The sequence below is a fragment of the Lagopus muta genome, chromosome 1 (assembly GCF_023343835.1).
Source record: "Lagopus muta isolate bLagMut1 chromosome 1, bLagMut1 primary, whole genome shotgun sequence".
In the NCBI taxonomy this organism is placed as follows: Eukaryota; Metazoa; Chordata; class Aves; order Galliformes; family Phasianidae; genus Lagopus; species Lagopus muta.
In genome coordinates, this window is record NC_064433.1 from 28724611 (window position 1) to 28749692 (window position 25082).

Consider the following 25082-nt stretch of genomic DNA (forward strand, 5'->3'; position numbering starts at 1 on the left):
AAAAGCACCTAAATGATTAATTTTATCAGTTGACTTGTGACCTTTTGATTAACTACAACAGCAAGTAGAAAGATGGCAAAACACCTTGTAGACAGACACCTGATCAGTTTGCATGGTGGATATGATGTGGGCATAGCTGGGTCTGAGCCTTACTGGATAGTGACAAACACATATGTTTCATAACTTAAAAGGAAGAAGATGCCCTATAACCAGAGAAATTAACAACTAAATGAGAGTTTGTGATCAGCTGGCATCCACTTTTCCTTTGGGCTCAACTAGAACATAGTTATGTTTGGATTTTGCTAAGAAAGCCAGGAGAAACTAATTTAATTTGAATTTCTGACAGGGCTCCAGGAGATGTAATCCACAAAGTTGTCAGGATTACTGTATGAGACTTGTGTTATTCTTTTATAGCAAACGTGAGTCCACTGTGATTTGGGTTCTGAACATCTTACGTCAGGAATGTACAGTCACCTTTTAGTCTCTCTGGAGCTTTAGTTTTTGTGCAGGAGAGCTCTTGACTGCATGCTTATGACTTGTTGAGAAAAATAACTCTTAAAGACGATTTACTAAATTCTTATTAATGTTTGCTCTGTTGCTTTGAATGCCTCATTATGTTTCCTGCTTCAGCTGTTTCAAACACCATCTTGGATGTGAAGTATGCTGAAAATTGAGCTTTCTCACAATTTTTATTCAAACAGAAAGTGTGAATATATATATATATATATATATATATATATATATATATATGAAGAAGAAACTCTGTTCTTACATGTTAACTTAGTTCTGAGGAATGAATAGCATCCAAACTTTCGGGTAGATAAAGTAACTGAAGTTGTATTTCACATTTCTAACTTGAGACAGGAGTTTCTTGCTTTCCCTGAGCTGACAATGTTGTTGCTCAGCACATGATAAATTACATTTTCTAATTTATTTGACCATCACTATTTGAATCCCTAAAGCATTAGTGTAAATCACTAAAAGCATATACTGAAGGGAGAGAGAACAACTTTACAGCTTCTGGCTATAGTCACTCCAGTGACACTTTGAGGTCATTGAGGCACTAGCTTCTGAAGAACACTGCAGAAATATGTCTGTTATATGCAGGTAGTGTTTAACCACAGAAAATTTGTTATCTTTTGCTAGTAGTCAATCACTCCCTTAGAAACTTGTAGTTCAGTAGCTGGGGAAGGAAAAGCATTGTTTTCCATAGCAACCTTACCATCCCGATACAGTATGTCTGTCAGTTTTGCAAGGGCTAATTTATCATGTAAAGTATATGCTGTGCATGTCACATTTTACTGTCTGTTCATTTGTTTTGATAATCAAGATCTTGACAGATTTGTCCCACACGGTAGGATTTATAGTAAGGATTTTCTTATCACTGAATTTGGTTGACGCATATAATCCTAGTGTCCTACACAAGAACTCAACAGAAATGAAAGAGATTCAGCCTAGAACTGAAGGTCTTGCAGAAAAATCAGTCCATTATTCTGCTTGATTTTTATTTTATTATTTATTTATTTATTTATCTATGATTTGCATTATATCTCTACAGGACCAATGACAGAAACAAGTCTTGACTTTGAGAGCTTAAATAGTTCCCCTTCTATTCCAACGTCTTTCTGATTTTTTTTGGGGGGGGGGGATGGGGGGGGGGAGGAGGGTTACTTTTTTTTTTTGTCTGTTTCTTGAGTTGTATTTCTGTAAAAATGAAATATAAGGGAGTTTTGGAAATGTGCAGCTTTTCCCTCCAGTACATACTCTCATGCATGCTTCCTGTAGTCTGAAGCCTGATAAGCAAATTCATTTTTCACAGATGTCATTTTCTTTCCTGTGGTAAATGAGAGAATCTTGCTCTCCCTTTTAAAAACGAAGAGTTGAAAATGTGGGGACTGAGTTCTCACAAACCAGTAGGAAATATGATCAGATTTAGTCACAGGAGATGCCAGCCTGTCCTGAAGCACACTGTATTCCTTTTGAACGTAAATGATTTGGTACTACTAAAATTGTCTTTGAAGTACATAAGATTAGGTCTATCTGTTCTTATATTACAGCGGAGTGCTTTGTCAGACTGGGCAAAGTCGATGGGTAGTTTCAGGGGCACAGGGAAGGTGTCAGTGTGACAGCATCTTTAAACTCTTGCAAATGTAATTACAACATCTGGCTTGCTAGAGCAGTTGATAAATGTTGTGCAAGTGGCCTGGAGCTTTTTGAGATGGAGATCTCCAAAGAATGTCTCCAAAAGCATTCAACCTCCTTCAATAGTGTATAAGGATAACAAAGGCACATGCTGTTGTATTGGACAAAGCATGTTGACATTTCTAATAAGCAAAAAAATTCAATTAAATATAGGGATGCTTCCTTTTTCCCAACTCTAGGACTGGAGAGAATATAAACGGAGAACTAACAGAGCAGAATTTTTTGAGCAGATTTTTGTGTAATTTCTCACCATAATTCTCTATTCCATGCTTTATCTTTATTTGTGGCTGATATTGACAATGAAAATACACTCGCGGTTTGAGAGTGCATTTCAACAGGAGCATATTTTGAAATCTAAAATGTAAAAACTACAGGGAGATAGTTTTCACACTGTGAAAACTTAATTGGAAAGGGTTTTCATCCCCAATGAATTGCACTTGTGTTGCTACTTTTACATCCACTAAGACACTAAGACACTAAGGGGTACATCTTCAGCATACATTGGAATTTTTTAACTACTTCAGTCTTGGTAAAGTGAATGAGACCCTAAAATTTCTGCCACCCATCTCAAGCTTTCTTTTAAGCGATTTTGTCACTTCTGTTGTTGTGTTTCTGATAGCTGTCATACCAAGTATCAGTTAAACTGTTCACTTTAATTGCATCATTCGACTGTAGTATGACTGAATGCTTTTCCTGTACTGCAAACAGAACTCGGGCTACTTTCCTCCAGCAGATTTAGTCTTTAGGAAACTGTATTCAGAAAGATTTACCTGTCCAGAGGGTTGGGACCAACCAGCAGCACCAGAGTGCTGCAGTAAGGCAGAAGGAGAGCGGCAGCAGAGATGTGGGTGTCACCACTACTGGGCACCAAGGCAAGTGCCTGTCCCCTAAAACTACCAACCTGTGACAAATGTCCCTCTGAAGCTGAAAAGCTCCTTGGTTTGCCCCTTTGTTCTGTGAGGAAACAGCAGATTTCAGATTAAGCATCTGAAATTCTCTTCTGAGATAAAGCAGGATTTGCTATGCTAATTTTCGTTCTGCAAGAAAGCACAGCAGGAAAAGGAAAAAAAAGAAAAAAAAAAGAGGCTTTGTTAATCAGATTTCATTTGTTTCTGTCCATGTGGCCTTCAAGAGTTGCTTCACCCTTCTCACATCCCACACCTGAGCATTTCTGCTTTATGAAGGCCTGGGTGAGCACAGCAGGCTGTGGGGCTGCCTGGCACGGCGGGGCTCGCTGTGCTGGGAGGTCCTGCTGCCCCCACACTGGTGGAGCAGCTGCCATGGGGAGCCCATGGTGCTGAGGTCCGGGAGCTTGCCAGGCCCAGGGCAGCGTCCAGCAGCCCTGTGCACCTCCCAGACAGCTGGCGCGGTAACACAACACCAGCAATTTTCAGAGGAAAACACAGCTAATAACATTAGTTTTCTTACAGAGCAGACGGCAAGGTAACTAAAGCCAGGTTGATTGGACTTCGTTGGGATTTTTACCTAATGATGTTCTAGAAAGCAGGTGCGTTGGCAGAGATTTTATGCATTAGAAAGCCCGAACAGGGTATAAAGTAAACCTTCATAGGAGGGAGTGCTGCTTTTAGATCATTAGAAAACCTTCTCTGGCTACAACAGTATTAATGTCGCTTTATGGCAGTCAGTTAATGGCTGTCAACAAACAGAGCTGATTTCTGTTCAAATTGTAATTTAAAATCAAACTAGCCAGCTGTCAGACACTGGAGCAGTATGTATGATTCCTCCTGTAGCACTGCACAGTGCAGCTCCTGCATCCATCATTCTATCAGGTGTGCCAGATTTGAGAGGCACATATATGACCTGATACTAATTATAATGTAATTGGATCACAAAAAACAACCGTCTCCCCTCTGCCCTACTGTTCCTTTGGAGACTTTACTTAAGAAATTACTTATTTCTATGTTGACTTTTTTTTTTTTTTACAACTGTACACATTTTTTTCCAATAGTAACATGAACTTCTGACAATAATATTACAACACCTTTATGTTTTGGCAGAGTGGAAAGAAGTTGATTTTATGGCCTGATTCAGTACAGCTCTCTTTTTGCACTTTAATACTACGACAAAAAAAGTAATGAAGAACTTGCCCAATCTTGCTTTTTAAGGCAGTTGGTGGTTTACACTGGGCAAGAACAAATGATCTATTATATTGCATTTATCACTTGATCAGTCTTCCAGATTTTTACTTGAATGAGCTTTGCCAGTGAAGTGTCTATACTGGTAAATATATCCTTATAATAATACTGCATTATATGACAGGATACTTTTCTCAGAATCTTGACCTCACTTTGGAAATACTTGGATGCAACAGAACTACTGTTTAGATTTATCCAACTAAGGGCACTTAAGCCAGAAGGCAACCAGAAAAGCAAGCAGTCCTATCTACCTCTATGTCATGTATTTTAGCCACCCTGAATTGAAAGCATCATTCTGGTCTATCTGTTGTTTATCTTTTTTCATCCCTCACATTGCTCATCATCATTTTAGCAGGAGACTTTCTCAGATCAAAAGTCATTTTTTTCTTTCGTACTTTTATACTGATTTGCACACCATGCATACTACTTAAAACTTTTAATTAGTTAACCACACAAGACATCATAATTACATTTGACTGCTGGAGACTGCAGGGGTGGCCTCAGAAGAAGAACTTAAGATGGGTGTAACATCACTATATAGTCCATTCTTTGAAAAGCTCTGAAAGGTCTTAAGAAGGTTCATTGAATTAATACTCCTACAAGACAGGTGTTACTTTTTTAGTAAGAAAGAATATAAAAATAAAAAGCACTTCTAATGATGCAGGTACCAGAGGACAGAGAACAGGCAGGGATTCTGTGTTGCTGCTCCCATCCTGTGAACCAGTTCCTGCTGCTTTCAGTATTTGATTTAGTGTTTTGTGTTGTGGGCTCAGTTTCCCATCAATGCGTTTCAGGCTCTGTTCCTGAAATTGGCTTGTAGTGTCTCAGATCTATAGACAGACTTTCTTACAGATGCAAAAGAGCTCAGGTTTAATCTTGAGATGTGAGGAAAAAAATTAATAACAAATTCTGTGGTTTGTTTGTTGGTTTCTTTTTTTGTTTTTGTTTTTGTGGTTTTTTTTTTTTTTAATATGTGACTTGAAAAGCCTTGAAACCAGCAGGGGTAGTGATGAAACATAGTTTTATATGCATTTCTAAAGTTCAGAGTCATTCTGCAACCATTAGTAAGGACTTGTAATGCAGTTAGATTATATGAAGTTTTACCAGCTAACATTGGCTAAGGAACTTTGGGTTTAGTACATATTCTAGTTTGTTGTGCAAGAACTGGTAAATTTTCAGCTTTAGAATTGAATTAGTAAAGATATCATATTGCCAGTATTAGATTTCAGAGGCCAACAATAAACACACAGACAGGAGGAAGCATGGAGAGCTCTCTCACTGCTGTCTCATAGCTCCCAGGAGTCAGTGAATTACAGACTTCTTAAGCAGGCAGATGACTGCTGACAGTTCTTTGTCATAAAGTTGTCTCATACCTTTCTGAACCTTTTTCAGCTTTTTTCTTCCAATGGATTTTGTAATGAGTTCCACAGTTACTTGGAAAAAAATGCAAACTTCCTTCTATTGCTTTAAATCTGATTATTTCTCTGTGTAATGTGCGAAGGAATGGCTTCTATATCAGAATTAGAGGGAAAAATAAAGATTAAGACAGGAAAGGTGGAGAAAGTGAATTGTTTTCCATCTGTGTTTCTCGTCTATTCTCCATAGCATTTCCATTTCCATGGAATGATTTACAGATGGAAAACTGATGGCTGTGTTCAGGTGTAGGCACTGCTTGCTTTTGTGCAGTTTCCCAATGACAGTTTTTGCTCTGTTGTCATTTGTTTCCTAAAAATCCTCACATTCTGCTTGACCTCTTCCTGTGGTTGAACACTGAACTTGTATTTCAAGGAAAGTATCCACAACTCCAGGTCTATTTTCTGAGTATAATTAATGACTTTAGAAGCCACAGCTCTGGATGTTTTAACAGTGTTCCCTACTTGCTTTATTTAATTGACATGGGATTTTATATTCCGTCCAGGCTGGATGTGGCTCTGGCAGCCTGATTGAGTGGTTTGCGTCCTTGCAAATAGCAGGGATTTTGAAACTAGGTGATCATTGTGGTCCTTTTCAACCCAGGCCATTCGATGATTCTATGATTATATGTTTTTTTCTGTAATCAAAAGTTTTTATGCAACTCTATTGAGCTGTTTTAGTTTTGGATATCTTGAAAAAAACATTGTCTTTGTCTTTAAATCATTTGAAGCTTATTTACGAGTAATTCCATCGAGTAACTTCAGAGCATTGAAACTCATGAATACAGTGAAAGCTACAACCAGTCCAGTTTCATGTGATATCATGATGGGGAGGGAGGGCAGGCAAAGGGAAGGAGGGAAAGTAAAAGTGGGCCATATGGTTTCCTTCTAAGTAATTGATGAGGAAGAGAAAGTCCAGTTTCTTACAGAATTTGTTAAGAAAATCCCTGGTTTCGAGAAGACTCCTAGAGCTTAACTGACCATTTAACTGACACTGCTTGTTTGGTACAGAAGCAACATAATTTGCTATCATGTAACACCTCTATATTTGATTATGGGAGTGGTTTAAGAAAAGATAGGGAAGCCGATCTGAGTGAAAGCCTCAGAGACAAAATATATAATATCATAGACAAAACTTTAAGAAGAGAAATAAGGCATCTGAGCTGTCAGAAGTTTGGTTAGTAGGCCTGGTAATAGCGTGGTACTTTTCCCCAAAGAAAGCTTACAAGCCTGTTTAAACAAGGATGGTAAATAAAGTGTTGAGGGGTTTTAGTTTGTTCATTATTTGCTTTATTTTTTCTGTGGAGAGCAAAAAGGATGAGTAACTCCGATGTTGAAAGGTATCCTGGCAGAGAAGGTTCTTCATGTGCTTGCTTTCCTTTTTTCTATTTTTTTTTTTTTAAACACATATTTACAGTATGAACTGGTAATCCCACTGTTTCATAGTAGAGTTCATAAATGTCAATTAAACCATGGATGGAAAAAGTCCCAATAAACAGGACTTCTGCCATATGATTGGTGGTCCCTATCTTCCAAGAGGCATCTAAGCCTGATCGTAGGATCACTTATGGACCACATTTGATGTGCAGACAGAATGACCTGCGTAATTTTCAGATATATAATTCTCCTGGAAAAAACAGAACATGGGGATTCCATGTCCTACATTCCATTCTCCAAGGAAGTCCCTTTTTTCTTTATTATTTTTCTTCTACAGCTTTGCAGCCCTAATACTATAAATTGCATTGTTGTCTATTCTGTTAGCTGAATTCCCAGGCATTCTTCAAAATTTATGGAGTATGCATAGGGCTTGGTAAATTCAGGGGGAGAACATGTGTTTAGAGAAGGGTAAACAAAACTTGGAATTCTACATTTGGCTCACTGGGCTTCACCACTGAATTTGGACCAACAATTTCATGATCTTCTCTCAAACTGAATATTATCATTCATGTAATGTCTTTTAGCTGTGTGATAAAGAAGATGAAAGAGCGAGTGACCTTTAATTTGTAGTGTCATCGCCTTAAATTTTTCTCACTTGGAATGATAAACTTTCAAGCATGACTGCTTATAGTTAGATGCTTCTGTATTCCAATGAGGAAACTACATACCAAGTATATAAGTCATCTCCTTGATACTTAAAATGAATTAGGGGACCTAAACAAGGGCACCTTGTTTAAAAATGTTAACAGAAATTTTGCTGTAACTCTTCTGAAATTGAACTCCATCACTCTGCATTACTGCATTCCTGGTTTGACTGTAAATTATGATTTTAGTCTTTAAGGTAACATTAAATTGTAGGTGATGAACATGGAGAACTCCACAATCAAGAAAAGTATTGAATTATTCAAATATCTTTGAATTACATGTAGAATAAGAATTACTTGATTAAGGCTTAGTACCTCCTTGGTCCATTTAGCTACAGATTTGATGTGGGAGGGGAATTAAGAGGAGGTGGAAAAGGAAGGAAGAGAGGAAGGAAGGAGATTGATTTCTTTCCCTACGTTTCCCTAAAATTCAGCTGGACAAAATCACATAATACATTTCAATTTAGTCATTAGTTAATTGAGTTTTGCCTTGAATTTCATTTTGTGATGCATGAAGTTTGGTATTTTGACCACATGTAAAATCAAAGCAGCATATTTTAGATGGAGCTCAAGAACCTGGAAATATATATTTCCTCAAGTAAATCTATTCAGCCCTGCAGACTGTGCCCATAAGTGGCAGTAGAAGCAGGAGACAGAACCCTTTTTATTCTACGTATGGGCAAAGGGCAGGCACTTGATAAATGAATGCAGAAGAGCCTATGTCGGCTTCAGAGAAGGAAACAAAGAAGCAGAGGAAGAGCAATGAAAAAAGAAACTGTCAAGGGAAACTGATGAAAGATTAACTGTAGTTTTCCACTGCTTATTTCATGTTTGTTGTTTCTTTTGTTTGTTTCTTGTGCACATAAAACCAGATTCCTGTAGTAATATATCTTCTTTTTTCTTTTTTCTTTTTTTTTTTTTTTAAGAATTAATTGTAAAGGGCTAGCAAAAATATACTGGGGTGAATCATGGCTCCTTTTATGAGTCTAGTTTAGCTTTCAGACTGTGAATGTGTCATAGGAAGTTGTGTCAGTGGAAGGAGAGAACACTTTCATCGAAAGATGGCATGGCTGTCCTTGCACGACTGTTGTCTGGTTCCTTGATCTGACTTTCTTAGGTTCAAAATTTGCACATCTGAGAATCCTTCTGCACCTCGCAATATATAAACCTTCAAAGATTGTGTTAATGTTTGCTTCATGGGTTTAAGCCTCTCAGCATAAGCAGCATTTCACTGTGGCGTGGAGGAGAACACAGGCTGATTCTTTCAAACAATGATGAACCTGCCCCCATGTTTTGGCTTGGGATCCCTTGGACTTAAAGAGAGATCTGAATTGAACTTGTCTACTTGTGTTTTATCACCAAATACAATAAATCTTAATGTTGTATTTCTGATATACAAGCTGATGTAAGAAGAACTTGCTCTGTTAATCATCACTATTTGATTCCTCCTGACTCTGCCCATTTATTAAAGGAGACTAAATTTAATTAATTAAAATTTAGTTCCAAGCTATCTGTAATTTACATAGAGGTTCTATCAAGCTTTACTTATGTATAGAGTTCACAGCAATGGTCCAGTCTTTCCTGTAGGTTTCTCTGTTTGGCTTTCATCCTGGCTGTTAGGTAAAATGAAGGCCCAGAAAATAGGATTATTGCGTCCCAAGGGGCAGGACTGATAAGCAGTGCATGATTGTTGATCTTCTTGCTACTCAGTGGTGGTGGTGTTTGAGGTGCTCCTGGATGCAAAGCCAATTTGTTAACAATTAGTGCTCATTAGAATCATTTCCTGTTATCGATTTTAAATGTTTGACAAAGCACTTTTAGGAAACTGCACCAAAAAAACCCCACACCATAGCTGCACATCAGTGCTTAGTAATTACAACTCTTTAGGGCCCAGTGTCAATCTCAACTAACCGGTCTCATTGGTTTCCAAGTAATTATTTTTGCTTTGGATCCCACCTGCTATCGCCTCCACATTAAAGATGCTTTGTAACGAGGGCATAGTTCTCTATTAGCAGAGTTGCTGATAAAGGAGAGAAGAAACAAAAGAAAGTTTTCATGTTCCATCTCTGTTTGTGGTTCTTATTACTTTGCGGAACTGTTCTAATGGATTACACAATATACAGCATAGGAATTAATGTCAACTTGGAATTAAGTGGTGATTTCCATCGATCCTAGCATTTAACATGTAGGTTTAATTTTAAATGCATCCTCGCCTTTTACACACACTGAGAACCGTGGAGGCATTAAAATCTAATTTACAAATGGTAAAATTAGATATAATGGCATGTTGTAATAGAAGCTTTGATATCCAGGAGTCCAAGAGGGTATAACTGTTGAACTGGGGCTATAATTACTACTAATCTGTTTTACATGCCAAAAGTGACTTGTAAGCGAGATTATTTAATAAGCAGTACAGCGTGTGCATATATGTAAAATGCCTGCAATTCCACATATACTGAGTTTTTATGACAAGTTGTTGCAGACTTGTGCTTTTTATGAGTACACTGGAATTTTGGCTAAATTTGCCTGTGTCATAGTTGATGCTAGCAGTGAAAGCATCTGGATTAATTTTCTCTCCTTTTTTGCTTTTAATTTTTTAGCAACATCAGCCCAGGTTTTATAAGCACTCCCTTAAAATGCTTACAAATCTCGTAAATGTATTAGATGATCCCTGTTGCACAAGGTGGAGACCTAACATAAGACTTGGCTTGTGCCTTTCCTGTCCCCATTCATGAATTAGTCTCACAATTACTATAAAAATTAAGGCAAACGTGGGTGAAATGCATGAGCCCCGGTCCCTCTAACCTTAATAAACAGAGATGGTATTGACACAAGTGAATTTTGTTTAACCACAGTACATTTGCTTCTTAATTAGTGAATATTCATCTGTCATCAGCAGCAGCTATGACACCCCTCCCCGCTAACACGTTCTGTCATAAATAATCAATGAGAGGCTATTAATATTCATGAGTGAGAATCTGTGTAGTCATGTGCACTGATGCAGAGACAGGGGGAGTGTTGCCATGAACTGAGTCGAAACTCTGTGTGTATACGTGAGTGTAAGATAGTTAGGGAAAGGGAAGAAGAGCATGCTGCTACACAGTGCCCTGCCTGGTGCTTCCCGCGCACACTGGTGTGTCTGTGTTTCTGGGCTGGAGTGACTGATGAAAAACAGTAGTCAAGTCTGGAGGGTGATTCCCTGTCAGTGCATTTGCCTTCCAGTGCTGGGGAAATTAGAGGCTTTGCTCCTGTGTTTCGTATTAGAATGGGCTGCAATCTGTGCACTTTTCAGAAGAGAGAGGAACACTACAAACTGCTCTATGAAGTTTCACAGGTGAGTGCAGAGGATATTTCCAGCATCTCCAGACTAAAAATGTGTGTGCTTTGTAGACAGTAAGTAGAGATGCTTTTGTTTTCTTTTGCTTTTATTTTTTCCTTTTGCAAATTTGCTAAGTTATACTGGGGGGGGGGGGAGGGAAGGAGGGGAGCGAGTGGTAATTATTGGTATTTTGGGTGTCTGTTGTTTTCTGTTCGTTTGCCACTCCCCCTTCAGATGACTTCCTGTGGGATTCTTTTAACATTTTTGTGCATCTTCTGCCAAGATATCAGTCATATAGCAGCAGTCTCACTGAACCATGTCGGTGGTGTTTTGACAGAGCCTTTGGCTTTGCTAATAAGACTCATTTCAGTAAAGTTGCACTGCTGTGTCTGATAACGTTGGGTCTGTGGTATCAGGTATTTCTAAGTTAAGGAACAAAGTTTCTATGGCGTGTCTGTGCTGGCTGAGATGTGTATTAAATTTGCAAATTAATTAGAATGGAAATTATTCCAGAATATGCTTGTTACTTTTAACCAGGTACCAAGCACAACAGGGTCTCCATGGGTGAGGTGTGCTTCTTGTTCGTCCCTTGCGAGTGTTATTCCTGCTTACTACTAGACAAAGATCCTAATCCCATCCCATTATTTCGGCGTCTCATTCAGCAGCAGGAGAATAGTATGGTAGCAGCATGAGCAGCAGCGTATCACTGTGCTGCTAACGTGTTCCCAGCTCCTACGGAATAAGACGAGAAAAGACGAAAGAAGCACTTACCATAATAGCCCACAATTTTGCTCGGATCCCATTGAATCAGCATTTGATTTGCGGCTTTTTGTTTGTTTTCCCCTCGGCACAGCGGAACCTCACAGACTGAAGTTTAGTGCCTTTCAGCATCTGCTCGCTCCCCCTCCGTAATTTGTCCTCGCTTTGACACACTGCCGTTGACGGAGGCTGAGCGCTGCAGTTTGGGGCTGCGCTGCTGCTGACAGGCAGCACGGAGGAGAAAACAGCTCGCAGCGTTGGTGGTCTATTGGCACAGCAGCGGCTAAGTGCCCATTGCCGACTGGTTCCCTGCGAGTTCCTCCTGACGTGATTCATTTCGCAGTGGGCTAATTACAAAGTGGATTCTCTACACATGAAGCAGCCTCCTCAGTTGCAGTGTTAATGCACATTTTCATGGTAATGTGATCAGAGCCTCATTAGCCAGTTTCCAAAATGATCCTCTGCATTAATTAAATACAAAAATGACTCTTTTTATCACCATAGAGAGGAAGAAGAAGATTAACATTGTTAATTACTACTGGGGGCAATACCTCTGCATCATTTTTTACCAATGAACTGTCAAGCATATTCATTCCTAAAAGAATGTCTGCTTGCAGGTAACTGCCCGCTACTCTGGCACATGAAGACAGTCTCTAGGTGGAACACTTCCCTTTAGTTCAATAGTTGCTCATAATCCAACCATCATCTTTTCTTATAGCAGTAGCAGAGGAAAAAGCACAGCAGCACGTTTCCATCTCCTCCCTTTCCCCCTCCCAGCTCTGAACTGCCAAACTGGTCTGAAAGTGCAAAATGGAGAGAGTGGAGTAGGTTGGTGCCTGCTTTTCTGTACCAGAGAATAAGACATTTGGGTTGCACTCTGAAGGGGATTAGACAATCTTAGAATGGCTGCATGTGTTTAGGAAGAAAAGAAGCTGTTTCTGGTTCACAGTATGCATTTGCGAAACATTCCTTGCATTAATGTTGCACAGCAATAAATGCTACTGTAATGATTAGCAAACTAAAAGGGTGGGGGCAAGATGCTAGGACATTCTTCCCCTTATTTATCCTCTGTGCTGTTGAGTTGGAGTGTTTGTGGATACAAGCAACCAAGGTGCAGAATGAACTAATGCTTTTTCTTTCTACTCTGGTGCTTCCAGATAAAGGGTAACCCCTGAGGAGAACCTGAGTGAGGTTCCTTAGGGAGTTAAATGCAGCAAGCCTGGTGCTGCATCTTGTGCTGTTAGGGAAATGTCACTGATAAGGTGCAGAAGGAGAGCTGAGAAATGACTTAGTATGCTCGCTGCCAGATCCTGTGTTCATCTGTAAACCCCTTGCTATCTTTGTTTCAGTGTATGCAGGTCAGAGCCCAAAGGATACTAAGCATGTTAGTAACCAGGTGTTACAGCAGGGATCAGGCAGCGGCTCACAGCACAGCTATCTCTGTATACAGTCCTGGTTTGCTGCTGTGGGTGGGAGGTGGAAGCAGCAACAGAATATGATAAATTAAATTAAGCCAAGACAGGCATTACTACTTGATACGCAAATCCCTTTTTAAGTCTCCAGTCCTATAATTCCTATTCCTCAGCCTTGGCTCTTTCATCTGCATGATTTCTGGAGAGCCTGGGACAAGTTAGCCTGTCAGGGACATGAACTGACTGAGGATGAGCTGTGGCTCACTAGCATATGTGGATCAGATAGAGTAATTTATATTCATATAAGGCAGTGATCCTCGCCTCATCTCTCACCTTTGCAGTGCTAGGCTACCTGATTCTGTGGGCAGTCAGTGTGCTTGCGTACTGAAAATGCAATAAACAAAGGAAAGCAAAGCATGTCTGCAGAGGAAAGCCATGCAAATGCTTATAGCAAGACTTGTTTTCTGCTGCTGTTTGTACTGAGTTCAATTCAGCACTGGAGAGCTTTTTGTTGTAGAGCTGCTGGGAAATGAAGACATCCTTAGAATATGTATTCCTTGCTCTTCCCCACCCCCTCCTCCAGGCTCAATGCTGTCACTGGGGTAGCAGAGCAGGGACCATGGGGGCCCGCTCAGAAAACAGCATTTGTTTGAATGCTGAAGACCTTTATTTTGATGGCTGTGTCTCGCACGTGTCAATTGGTATTAAAACAAAAAGTCAAACCCTCACGTTTTAAGAATAAAGGCTTTTCAGGTACCACTATGCATTGGTGAAGCACCCTTGTGCTCCTGAGTGCCTCTTCACCTGTCCTCAGGGCACGATGATGCCTCAGCTTTGCTCTCGACTTCCTCCTGAGAAGGCACCAGGCAGCATCCAGTGCCGCTGAGCAGCCACCAAAGTCCTTGTTTCCATACTCCTGCTGGTGGACAAATGAAAGTTGTCTCAATTTGAAATTTATGGCCCTACATACCACTCTGTGGGGCACTTCGTTGTTATTTCCTGCATGCTGCATAAGCAGTATTGAGCTAATGAACGTGCAGCCAGGAAGTCTACTTTGAGTCCCTTAGGTTAGGTGGGACCTGTTGGGTGCTGGTGTCTATTAGGAATGGAGCTTGAAAGAAGAGAGTTTAAGTCATTTCTTAGCTAAATGGTGAGGAATCTTCCTGCTTAGAGGAAAGTAAGAGGTAATATGCCAAAGACTGAAGGGAATGGGCATGATTTAGTGGAGGGTTGTAAGAGTTAGGGTAGTATGGTTAGGCTGTGGTTGGACTTGATGATATTTAAGGTCTTTTCCAACCTGAGCAATTCTGTGATTCTATGATTCTGTGAGTGGAACTGGAGTAGCATCTAATCAGTTGTCACCAGTGATCTTTACTAGCTTTAGGTGAAACTCAAGGAAATGCTAATTTTCCTCTCAGTTTTATGGATATCATATGGAAATGTTTCTGTTTACTAGAATTTTTAAGCTTTGTTTTCAAAAGGGGCAATTTGACACAGAGAAGAAGAGGAAAGGGAGAGAGAGAACACCAGAACTTTTAGAGGTCAGCTGAAGACCACTGTAAACTTTCTGGAGCTACATAACAAGAAACTGTCTCAGGTCAGGTGAAGTAAAAATTGAAAGGGAGAAGAGAAGGAAGCTGGAAGGGAAAACAGAGGCAGTCTGGGATGGCTCAAAAAAGTAAGTGATAGAAGAGCTGGGATTAAAGCTAAAAGGTTGCACATTTTCATTTTACATTTGACCTTAGATGATAGTAGAGCCTGCTTGCAGCGTTTTTAAATCCTCTGAAGACTGATTATGCAGTTTGCTTCTTGTGTTGGTTTCCATAATTAGCATAAGGCTCAAATTTTCACCACTTTAGAGTTCTGATTTTATGTTCGTTTTGACATCCCTTGGGCTACTTGAAGTACTGAGTAGTAGTGGTTCATCTCTTCACACTGAAAAGTGTTCACAGGAGAGACATCAGGCCTGCCTGCTGAGAAAGCAGAGGCACTTCTGTATTTTTCAGAGCATGTTCCTAATAGCTGGCATTGCAGTAATGAAAGAAGACTGGAGGCCAAGAGTGTTTTTTTTTGTCATTGGGACCTGCCTTCTCTGATCTCAGTGAAGTCTGGATTTATTCAGAGAATTAAATACACTAGATAATGTGATCTTTATTTTCTTTCTGAACCAGCCTCCAGCCACTGATACTCATTTTTGGTTCTTATGCCATGAGAGACATTACGTGACTGCTCCTCAATGTGAAGGTTGTCACTAGCTCTCCTTCTTTTCTGGAGGTGTCTGACAAAAGATTTTGCATCACCTTTGTTTGTTGTGTACCATTATCTGTTCTAAACTCTTCTCATGAATCTCACAAGAAATGGGAAAGTCCATCTTGTACTGTATCACCTCAAATGTATTTTGGGGTTCATTTATACATAATCTTTATTTTTAATAGAAATTTTGTGGCAGGATACTTTTAGCTCTGGAAAATGTGAACAGAAAAGAATCTAGATATAATACCGTGGAAGTTAGTTGAACTGTCCTACTTAAATTAAATCAGTAGCAAAAGCAGATCCAATTTAATGTCACTGCAATCCCTAGTATTCCCTTCTAGTTCCTAGCTAGATTTCTAAACAAAATAGAGACCCCCAGTTCTGAATCCTTCCATGCAGCTGTTCTGAATACTGATTTATCTGTTTGAAATTTAAAAAAAAAAAAAAAAAATGTTCAAGTATTTAGCAAAACTGTAGGTGTACCATTTTCTCTCCGTTAAGCTGCAGAAGTTTAGAGCCCAGCTCTGTAGAGTTTCCCTAACTGCTGCACTGTCTCATATTAGTAGACCAAGGCATTTATAGTAAAAAGATGATCAAGTAGACTTTGTCAGGCATTTCTAGCCATGTCCTAGAAACTTGCTTGGAACTTCTCTGCTGAAGTAAAAAAAACTTTAAAACTAACTTCATAAAAGCTGGCTTTCCCTGATGAATAGGAGATGGTTGTGGTTAGCAGTCTCAGCTTCTCTGGCTCTTCTGTTTGCTTGTTTCTTTTCTTTAAACTGGTAAGTGAGCAGTGTTCATTTAAGTAACTAGGTTTCTGCAAACTGTAATCCAGAGGAGGTTCCTGTGTTGGGGCATTGCTAACGACCAAGTATTTGGTCCTTGAAGAGGAGCTGGACCTCAGCAGCATCGGTTGCCCAACAGAGACAGACCCCCAGAGCCCCTGACCTGGGCTTAGGCTCCCACCACAGAGCAACTGGAACTGTGAAAGCTCCCTGGGGAGTCCTGGAGGATGGTGCCATGGGGATCTGTGCTGCTCTAAGATAAAACAGCCCTGGCTGCCCAGACAGCTGGTGGCCATGCATTCAACCAGGCATGGAAGGAAGTTGTCATCTGGTTTCCTAAAAGCCTAGAGCAGGATTTGGGGGGATCACTGTATGTGACACCTGATTTATACATTAAGAGCCTAAGTCTTATTTTCATTGTCACCCCAACTGCCGTTGATAAAACACTTCTTTTTTTTCCCTGATAAAATCCAGGAAACCCTGAAATGTTGCCACTGAATTCACTGTAGCCAGGCTTTCATTTTCTGTGCTTGTTTACTGTCTTGTAAAAGGCATACAGCTCCTGCGCATACCTCAGGAGGAAGGATAAAGGAAAAGTCATGAGATAAGAAAGCAGACAATAGTCTCTGAGATAACAATTCAGGGGATGGGTACAACAGTGGCAGCTATAAAAGCCATACCGAGATTATATCAGTAACCTACAGGGATATGCAATGCCATGAAAAAAAAAAAGAAACAGTTGAGGTATTGAATAGCACGATTTTCTCCAGTTTTTTCTATTCTTTACATCTTGAATTTAACAGTGGGGATTAAGGATTCTTCTAATGATCAGATTTTTGTACATTTTTCAGAGAGCTAGCTTTTCTGGAGGCTGGCTTCCTGATGTGTTTTGCTATGGATATAATCCTCAGGCCTAAGGCAAAACAGCTTCACGTGAGTCTTACCCATCGGTGATGTCAGGAAGCCAATTTTGCTACCTTCAGCAGTGGCACGAATTATAGCTGCCAAAGAAGCATATGGTAGGGGTTCAGTTATTGTTTTGGAGGGGAAGTATTAAAGGGGTTACAATGTCAGCTGAAAGCTGTGCCAGTTTTGTGTTAACTGACATTTCACTGAGCCATTTCACCCAGAAGTCCTCTTAAGGTAAGACCTTTGTGGTGTCCTGCACAACAAGGCCTGGTCACAACCAGCAGTTCTTCTACTTCCGGGGATTTCATGAAGTCCCGTGTCTGGAAGTTGAAAAATGCCTGCGCCTTTGGCTTTAGGGAAGTTTAACTTCAGAGTGCTTGACCTCTTTGTGTAGAGGAAATGAGATTTTCTAATAGTATTTGCTTTTCTGTTCACCCTATAACTTTAAACCCACTGCCTACTTTCAAGTACAATTGTTTTTGTGATAGTGCAGACATACGTGGGCTTTATGAAAGTTAGTTTGATGATAGTTAGGCAAATCATTTTTTCAAAAGCAAGGGGAATTACCAGCCTGTAAATATCACCTCAACATCAATAAATGAAACAGTTTAAAAACTTAGATGGAGATAATTGTTTACAGACTTGCTTTGTGGTTGCAGTGAAGACAGTTATTAGCTGTTTTGTGTGTTATAAGCTTAGTATTTGTTTTCTTTTGTGTTATTATTGTCAAAACAAAAATCATTCTGTTCTCCTATGAAATCAATGACTGTTAACAGGTTACTAGTATTTTTTTTATAAGAAGCAGTGGTTCATAAAGAGAATTTTTCCAATACTCCTTTTTTATGCAATGGACTGAGCCTTCAAATAGAATTGCGATTTCTTCATATAACCCATTGGAAATTGTCTCTTATAATTGTTTGCCTTTTGTATTTAAGGTTAAAGCGTTGGTGTGGACAGGCAAAGGGCATCTTTGGTCATTTCTTCATAATGTGATGATGTGAACTTGCATGAACTTCATTGTTGTGTTTTTTTTATTGTTTCACTTTGAGGAAGTTAGGAAACTACCCATCCTTCTTCTCTCAGGTGGAAAAATATTGTTCATTTTTTTTCCTCCAGGAGGAAGGTTACCTTTTTCTTTTTTTTTTTTTTTTTTTTAAATAAACAGAGGCAAACCCTAATAATCAGTGAAATGAAGCAAAGCAAACATTCGTTTTCATTTCCTTTGTGGTCTGACTGTGTATGGTTTATTCCCTGGAGGTTTTGGCCATGAAGTTTGACCTCTGAAACAACATAAGCAGTGTAGAATGAGTAATCTTCCTACCAAGTCATGTGTAGAATTCATATGCTTCATATGCATTCGTGCCACAGTTGAACCTGAGAGAACTCCATCTGCAAAAGTCTACAAGCACCTTTAATTTGATAGATGCAGCTTAGCCTTGTGTTCTCCAACTAGGTGGAAGATTGCTGTTGTTGTTTTATTCCACATCGTTATTATTTTTTTTCTGGCTCTTGGGATTCTACTGTCTTGAGAAGATGCTTTTCATTAAAAGAGCAGCCTCATGATCACTGAAAAAGTTCACTAATACCAGTCAGGCTTAATTTACTGCTTAAGAAAATGGAAAGGAATTGGAGTGACCTTGAAAGATTTAAGAAACAGCAAACCCTCCTATGTAGGCTGTTCAGAGTGGTAGCCATCACTGCTGGAGTGGTGAGGCCGTGGGGTTAGAAGTCATGCGTGGCCCTTAGGAGAAAGGAGATGTTTGTCCTCAGTGTACCAGCAGGAGCCAGCTGAGGCTGCATGGCATGAGACCCTGACCAGTTGTCATGGTTTTATGATTTTTGGTTATCACTATTCCACATCATAACATCATGTAATGCACTCAGGTTCGGCCACTGCACCCTTGGATATGCCTTTAGGGACCATTTCGCTTGCAAATATCTACGCAGCTTTTATGTCTGAGTGTGGCAAGCTGGAGAGGCTGCTGGGAAAGGTCCACAAAGTCATGAAGTGTTTGGCTGCTCTCTAATGTCAAAGAAGGAATTAACTGTGGTGCCAACTCTGACTGCAGTACCAGTATTTGTGCCCTGAGGACAAAACAACGTGGAAAGGGGTGAACTGTGTGGAAAATCCTCTTGCAGGACTGAACAATTGAAATAATCAGGAAAAAAAAATATTATCTTCAGTTACCTGCAGTCTAACGGAACAATGGGCTGACCTATTTCAAATGTTGGGTCATACTTATAATGCGCTTTTGCATATTATAGTGATGGACTTGCAGGGAAACTGCTTGGGGAATAATCATTATTCAGACTTTCTCATAGCTAGAATGTGATGTATTCAGTTTCCTTATGATATCCATGGGCATATGAATTGTCAGTTAGAAACATTTTTTAATGGCAGGAAAAGATGGGAGAAGGAGGTTCAATTATTAGTTAAAGTTCAGTATTTGGAATGCTTTCTCATAAGTCAAGGTTACTAAATGTGCAGGTGGCATCATCGCTTACTATAATGTGTTTTTAGTCTTTCTTTTTTTTTTCCCTTTCTATTTGTTGTGTGTTCTGCTGTTACAGTCAGGAAAGACAAAGATCCTTAAGCGTATAAACAGGAATTCCAGAAAGTGTGTGTGCTGTCTAGATTCCTTTCCCTGGTGTGCATAATTTGTTCAAAATGCTTAATAAAGAGATAGTAAGTATCTCCATCACCAAAACGTTCTTGTTAAGAAGACACATAGAAAGAAATTTCCAAAAATGTCTGAGTATTTTCTTAGAGAAACATTTGGGTTACTTAACTTTTGAACCATCTTATGTTCATGACTGTTTAAATAGAGTGTTACTGTACATAAAATGAAATATGGAAGCCAAGTGAGTAAAGTTCTCTTCTGCCTGAAAATGTTTTGCTCTTTCTAGAGTTCTTTGTACTCTCTGTGAAATCTCAAACCTTCTCCTGATGTGGAATTTTGTTCGTTGGTGGATTTCCATTGTGAGATATGTGACTTGGTGTTCTGCTAGGGCAGAAAAATCCTCCCATTTTTACCAGTGTATGCTTCTTGTAGAGGTGCTGTTAGAGAGCAGTCTTGCATCTAGTGGAAGAGGAGAGTATACATATCAAGGATTGCTTATGTAAATGGCTTCCAACACAGTATTTGTTATAAAAGAATACACAATCACATTCACATGTGTGTTGTGATGCTGAAGAAAGACATTGCCCTGTTTAAGAGTGTGTGCCAAAAGCTGGCTTTTTGCCTTCTGGCTTCTGCATGCTACTGGCTGGATGTCTGTGACATGTTGAGGAATAGGGCTTACTTAGCACAGCAGTGGGACTTCAAAGTCTGGCTTCAGTTCCTTTCCTTGTAGATATATTTGAATATCTGGTTTCACTTTTCCCCTTCTGGTACAAAGTTTTGTTTTATTTAAAGCTTTAAAGATTAACTGTAGAGATCTCGGTTAATGGCTAATGAAGAAAGCAGGGTAGTATTGAGTGATAATAATTATGGTGATCACAATAAGCATTGCAAAATGCTAGATCAATCCACTCAGTGATTATCAGTAAGGCTATTACACAGGTAGGTCTTTGCAGTAGAATTTAGATCTGGCAGCATTTTTCAATATTAGTGTTAGCTTTGCTCTTGAATCCCATGCTTCCTTACAGTTCAGACGGGGTTGAGTTCAATTTGTTGGAAGACTGTTTTTCCCTCACTGTGTGCTAAATGTCAACTGTGATTGGAATTTCGTTTGCAATTTTCCATGAACCTCTTCTCAGATAATGGGGATGCTGTTTTTTCATTAGTATATTTTATTTTTCTGTGACAATTACTCAGAGGCTTTTTAGTGTTGTCAGAATTATAAATATTATTATTGGTAATGTATTCTTCAAGTACTTACAAAAATAGGCGTTATGCCACTTGTTCATTAGCAATTGAGTCCTATCGCTGTTGGTAAGTTCAGCTTAGATATAAAGTCTCATTACTCCTCTGGGAATAATATATTTTAAATCTGATGTGTGAATCTTATTAAACCATTTAAAACATTCTTGATGAAGTAGTTTTAAGTTCTTAATACAGGAGGTTGTTCCCATTTATCTCCAAATGACCTCTTTGTCCCCAGATTTACGTATTTCCTTGAATTAAAAATGTCACTTGGTCATGTTCAGTAAGAGAATGTCTTTGAAAGTCTGACCTCTGGGAACGTGATGAATAGTGACAGGGAAAGGATTTTGCCCAGTGAGAATACCAAATCATGTAGCACTATAGTTTCACTTACTAAATATTGTCCAGGCTCTATTGTTGAACCCTATGCTGCCAGTGTCACTTTGTCAGGATGTTTTCTGTCCTGTGACTAGTAGCTTCAAATGCACTCATCCATCTTCTTGTCCCATTACATTTCATGTGACTGATGTTCTGCACCCATTAAAATTGATGGGAAAGAACAAAGAGAAGAAAAATGTGCCCTTCAACTGATTATGCCTTTCAAAGAGCAAATGAGACTCTATTGCTATCTAGAGTGAATTGAACACGTAGATCTGTTTTAAGCAATATGAATTAACTTTTCTTAATCCTTATTAATATTAGATCTCTCATTTTGTTCTTTTGGTACTGTACTGAGAGTGGTAAATTTATGTCAATAACTTCCTCCTTTAATTTTGTGATGGTATGTGGACATACAGACTCTTTATATCAGCTGCTTCTGGTAACCATGCTGAGGAGATATGGCTTGTGTGCCTAAATACCTTCTCAGGTAAGGATGGAAAGATGTTTGATGAGTCCAAGTCTTTCCACTGAGGAAGGACCCACAGGTCTTCTCTTAGACACAGCCCATATGCTCTGGGGTGACACCTGTGTAGGATTTCATGAGGTTCTGCTAGGAGATAAGTGCTTGTTCACCTTGCACTAAGATCTGTGGGGCAATTAATGGGAGATTGGAAATACAGAAGCCTTTGCAACACTGGCTTTATCTTTATTTCATGGATACAGACGGCTTCCCAAAGTGCTAGTCCAGTGTTTCAGAGTTAGATGAGGGCCATTAGCCAGCTGAATGGAGAGGATAGATGTCATATTTATCGACAGTCCAAGAGAAAACACAGAGGGAAAGCAAAAGTGAGGTTTCCTGTGTGACTGGTACGTCCATTATTTATAGCTTATGTGACAGCCTTCTCAGTGTAGAAGCCAACCTTTCTTTCTCACATGTACATGGTAAAAAGGCTGTCATTTAAGAAAAAATTAGGGCTTTGACCGTGATCTCACTTGTAAACCTAAGATATGCAACACAGTGTGCCCTATTAGACTCCCTAGTATTCTTGTAGTGACTTCAGCAAGTGTTGAATGCAGTTCTGCACTTCCACAGTAGCACTTGTGTGCATTAGAGTTTTATTTCTGTGTACATTTCAGGTTCATATGTTGCAGCAATCTGGGCTTCTTTACCTTGAAATAGGTGCTTTTTCCCGGCAGTTCTGGCTGAAGTGGTGATGTAGCTGAAGATCCCAAAATGTCTTTGGTAAATGTCTGTGAAGAGCTCTGAGATAGAGAGCTCTGTAGGAAACAAAAGATTGTTTTCCACGCCATTATCTATAGTTATTTGAGATTGCTGATACACATCAAGGCCTGTGGCTTTGTTCAACATTTTTTTCAGGGTGCAGATGTTGTATTACAAAGTGGATAATATTTTCACATTGACATGGGTTCACTTGGGTTATTATTTATCCATATTTTAAAGACAATTGTCTATAATTTGTGAAGAGGAGCTTGGCTAAAATTTAAATAGGCAAATCAGACTTTAAAACCTTAATTTAGTCATTTCTCTATAAGCTCCCTTGCTCTATTCAGTTGCTTACTTGACCTCCAGCTGCGAATGGATTCATTATTTTAAGAGAACATTCTTACAGATAATTAACTCCTGAAATGAGTAGAAGACAGGCAAAAATACAGTGAAACTTTGGTCAGTTTCTGCTTATGCAGGGCAGCTTTGTACTGCTGAAGCACATTGTCGCCCTTAACGTTAAGGACACTTGAACAAGTTATTCTAGGGTAAACAAGGACATGAACTGCATGCACAAATATGCTCTTGCACCCTTGCACATTTTTTTTCACCTCATTAAAATGGTATGTGGAAACAGAACTGGTAGAAGAATTCACCTTTCCTTTTATAGGAGTATGCAGCAGACATCTGATGCTTTGCAATTTCCACCTCCATAATGGCAGTTCTTTCCTGTGCCTGTACCTTCTATGGGATATGAAAAAAGTGAGAAGTGGGACAGAAAGCTTGATTTACCCTCCTGAATTGAGATTACATTTGTCTTCTGAGTTTTGTCTTTGTTTCTTTCACAACCTCCATTCCTATTTTGGGCCACTGAAGTGGCGTCTGTTGAAGAAACAAGTTTTGTACAGAAAACAATATCAAAGACAAAAGAATTGAGCAAAGTGAAAGGCTGAAGAGAATTATTCCAATGACAACGTGTCAGATATGGAATCAAGTTCATCTTCTGAGTAGTTTTATTGACTTTCCCAAAAGTAAATGGGTACAGGTTTTTTAATTCTGGGGATTCTGCACCTGGAAACCTTAAGAAACTCAGTACTAATGGAGAAAACTTTGCTTTCTACAGGACAAAGGAATAGGGAAGTGGGTGAGCAGAGGCTTCCATTGATCTTCAGCTTCTTCTAATATTACATGTCTTGGTCTCATTTTCCCTCTTTGTACCAAATGAGAACGCTGAGCATGAGAAGGAGGTGAACTGGGTGCTGCAGCATTCAAATAAATGCAGTATGTGGTGACATACTTACACCACTGCTTTATCACTTTGAAAGCTGGCCAAAGACTCCTTTGAGAGATGTGGTGCTGGGTTGCAGTTGCCACAGGAGTCAGGTCTCCACTGGAGAAATGCTCTGAGAGTGGTGAGGTTTCCTGGCTGTTTCTGGTCAAACTTGGCTGAATTCTCAGCTCTGGATCTTGCTTTCCTTAGGCAATAGCTATTATCACTCACCTCCTGGGTCCTCACGAGCTTGGAGCTGTAAAATAATCCTTCCCTTCTTGGACTTCTTCAGCCCCCACAAATACACTGCAGACACCACTGAGGGTGACTGAATTGATCTTGCCCTTGAAATGAAAGATCAGCAGCTGCAGTGCGAGAATAGGACCTGTTGAAGAAATTCTGTTGCCAAAGAAAACCCCCTCTTAGCACTGTGCAGAAAGGTCATCATGTGCTGTTAATAGCACTGTTCATTTCTAATGTGACTTGAGAAGGGTTCAGTCCCAGCCTCCCACTTCCCCATGCCTCAGCAGATTTAAGCTGGGAGCTACTCCATGCCTTGGGTTACAGGTTTTCAGAAAAAAATTGTGTCCTTTTTTTTTTTTTTTAATTGAAATATACTGAGAAATGCCTAGATTTTTTTATTGCAGTGGGGAAGAGCTGAGTGCAGGAGGAGGGCTGAGAAAATCAGATTTTGTTTTATTGTACAGGAACACTGTAGAATATTTATTCCTGTCTCTTTCTTCTAATTTGATTTTCTGACTACCATATCAATCTTTGTTCACCGGTGAAACAAAATGATTAAGTACTATAGATGTTGCTACTTGTACCTCAGCAACAGCTAAAAAGTTGAAGGATTTGAACTGTTTTAAAAAATTTATTTGCAAATTCATCAGCAATGAAATACTTTGGGTGTATAAAGTGTTATGGGATGTCTGCTCAAGCCATCAACCAAATTGTCTCTTTTCGTTTCTTTTCTCTTCCTTTTGTGGGAGGTGTTCTAGAAAGTGTATGGATCTGTTCAATACTATCACGTACTGAACTCTGATTAAGTT

The 25082-nt window shown here is 39.4% G+C and overlaps 1 protein-coding gene across 3 annotated transcripts in view; it reads left to right on the plus strand.

Annotated features, from left to right (window-relative positions):
• PDZRN4 (PDZ domain containing ring finger 4) overlaps window positions 1-25082 on the plus strand; it is a 245672-nt gene that overhangs the window by 128290 nt on the left and 92300 nt on the right. The window contains exon 1 of one of the 3 annotated variants that reach the window (XM_048926483.1): window positions 11117-11185. The exons of the other annotated variants lie outside the window; for them this stretch is intronic. Within the exon in view, the coding sequence (XP_048782440.1) occupies window positions 11117-11185 (69 nt within the window). Of the gene's footprint in view, window positions 1-11116; window positions 11186-25082 lie in introns of those variants that run through there. 3 annotated transcript variants of the gene reach the window in all.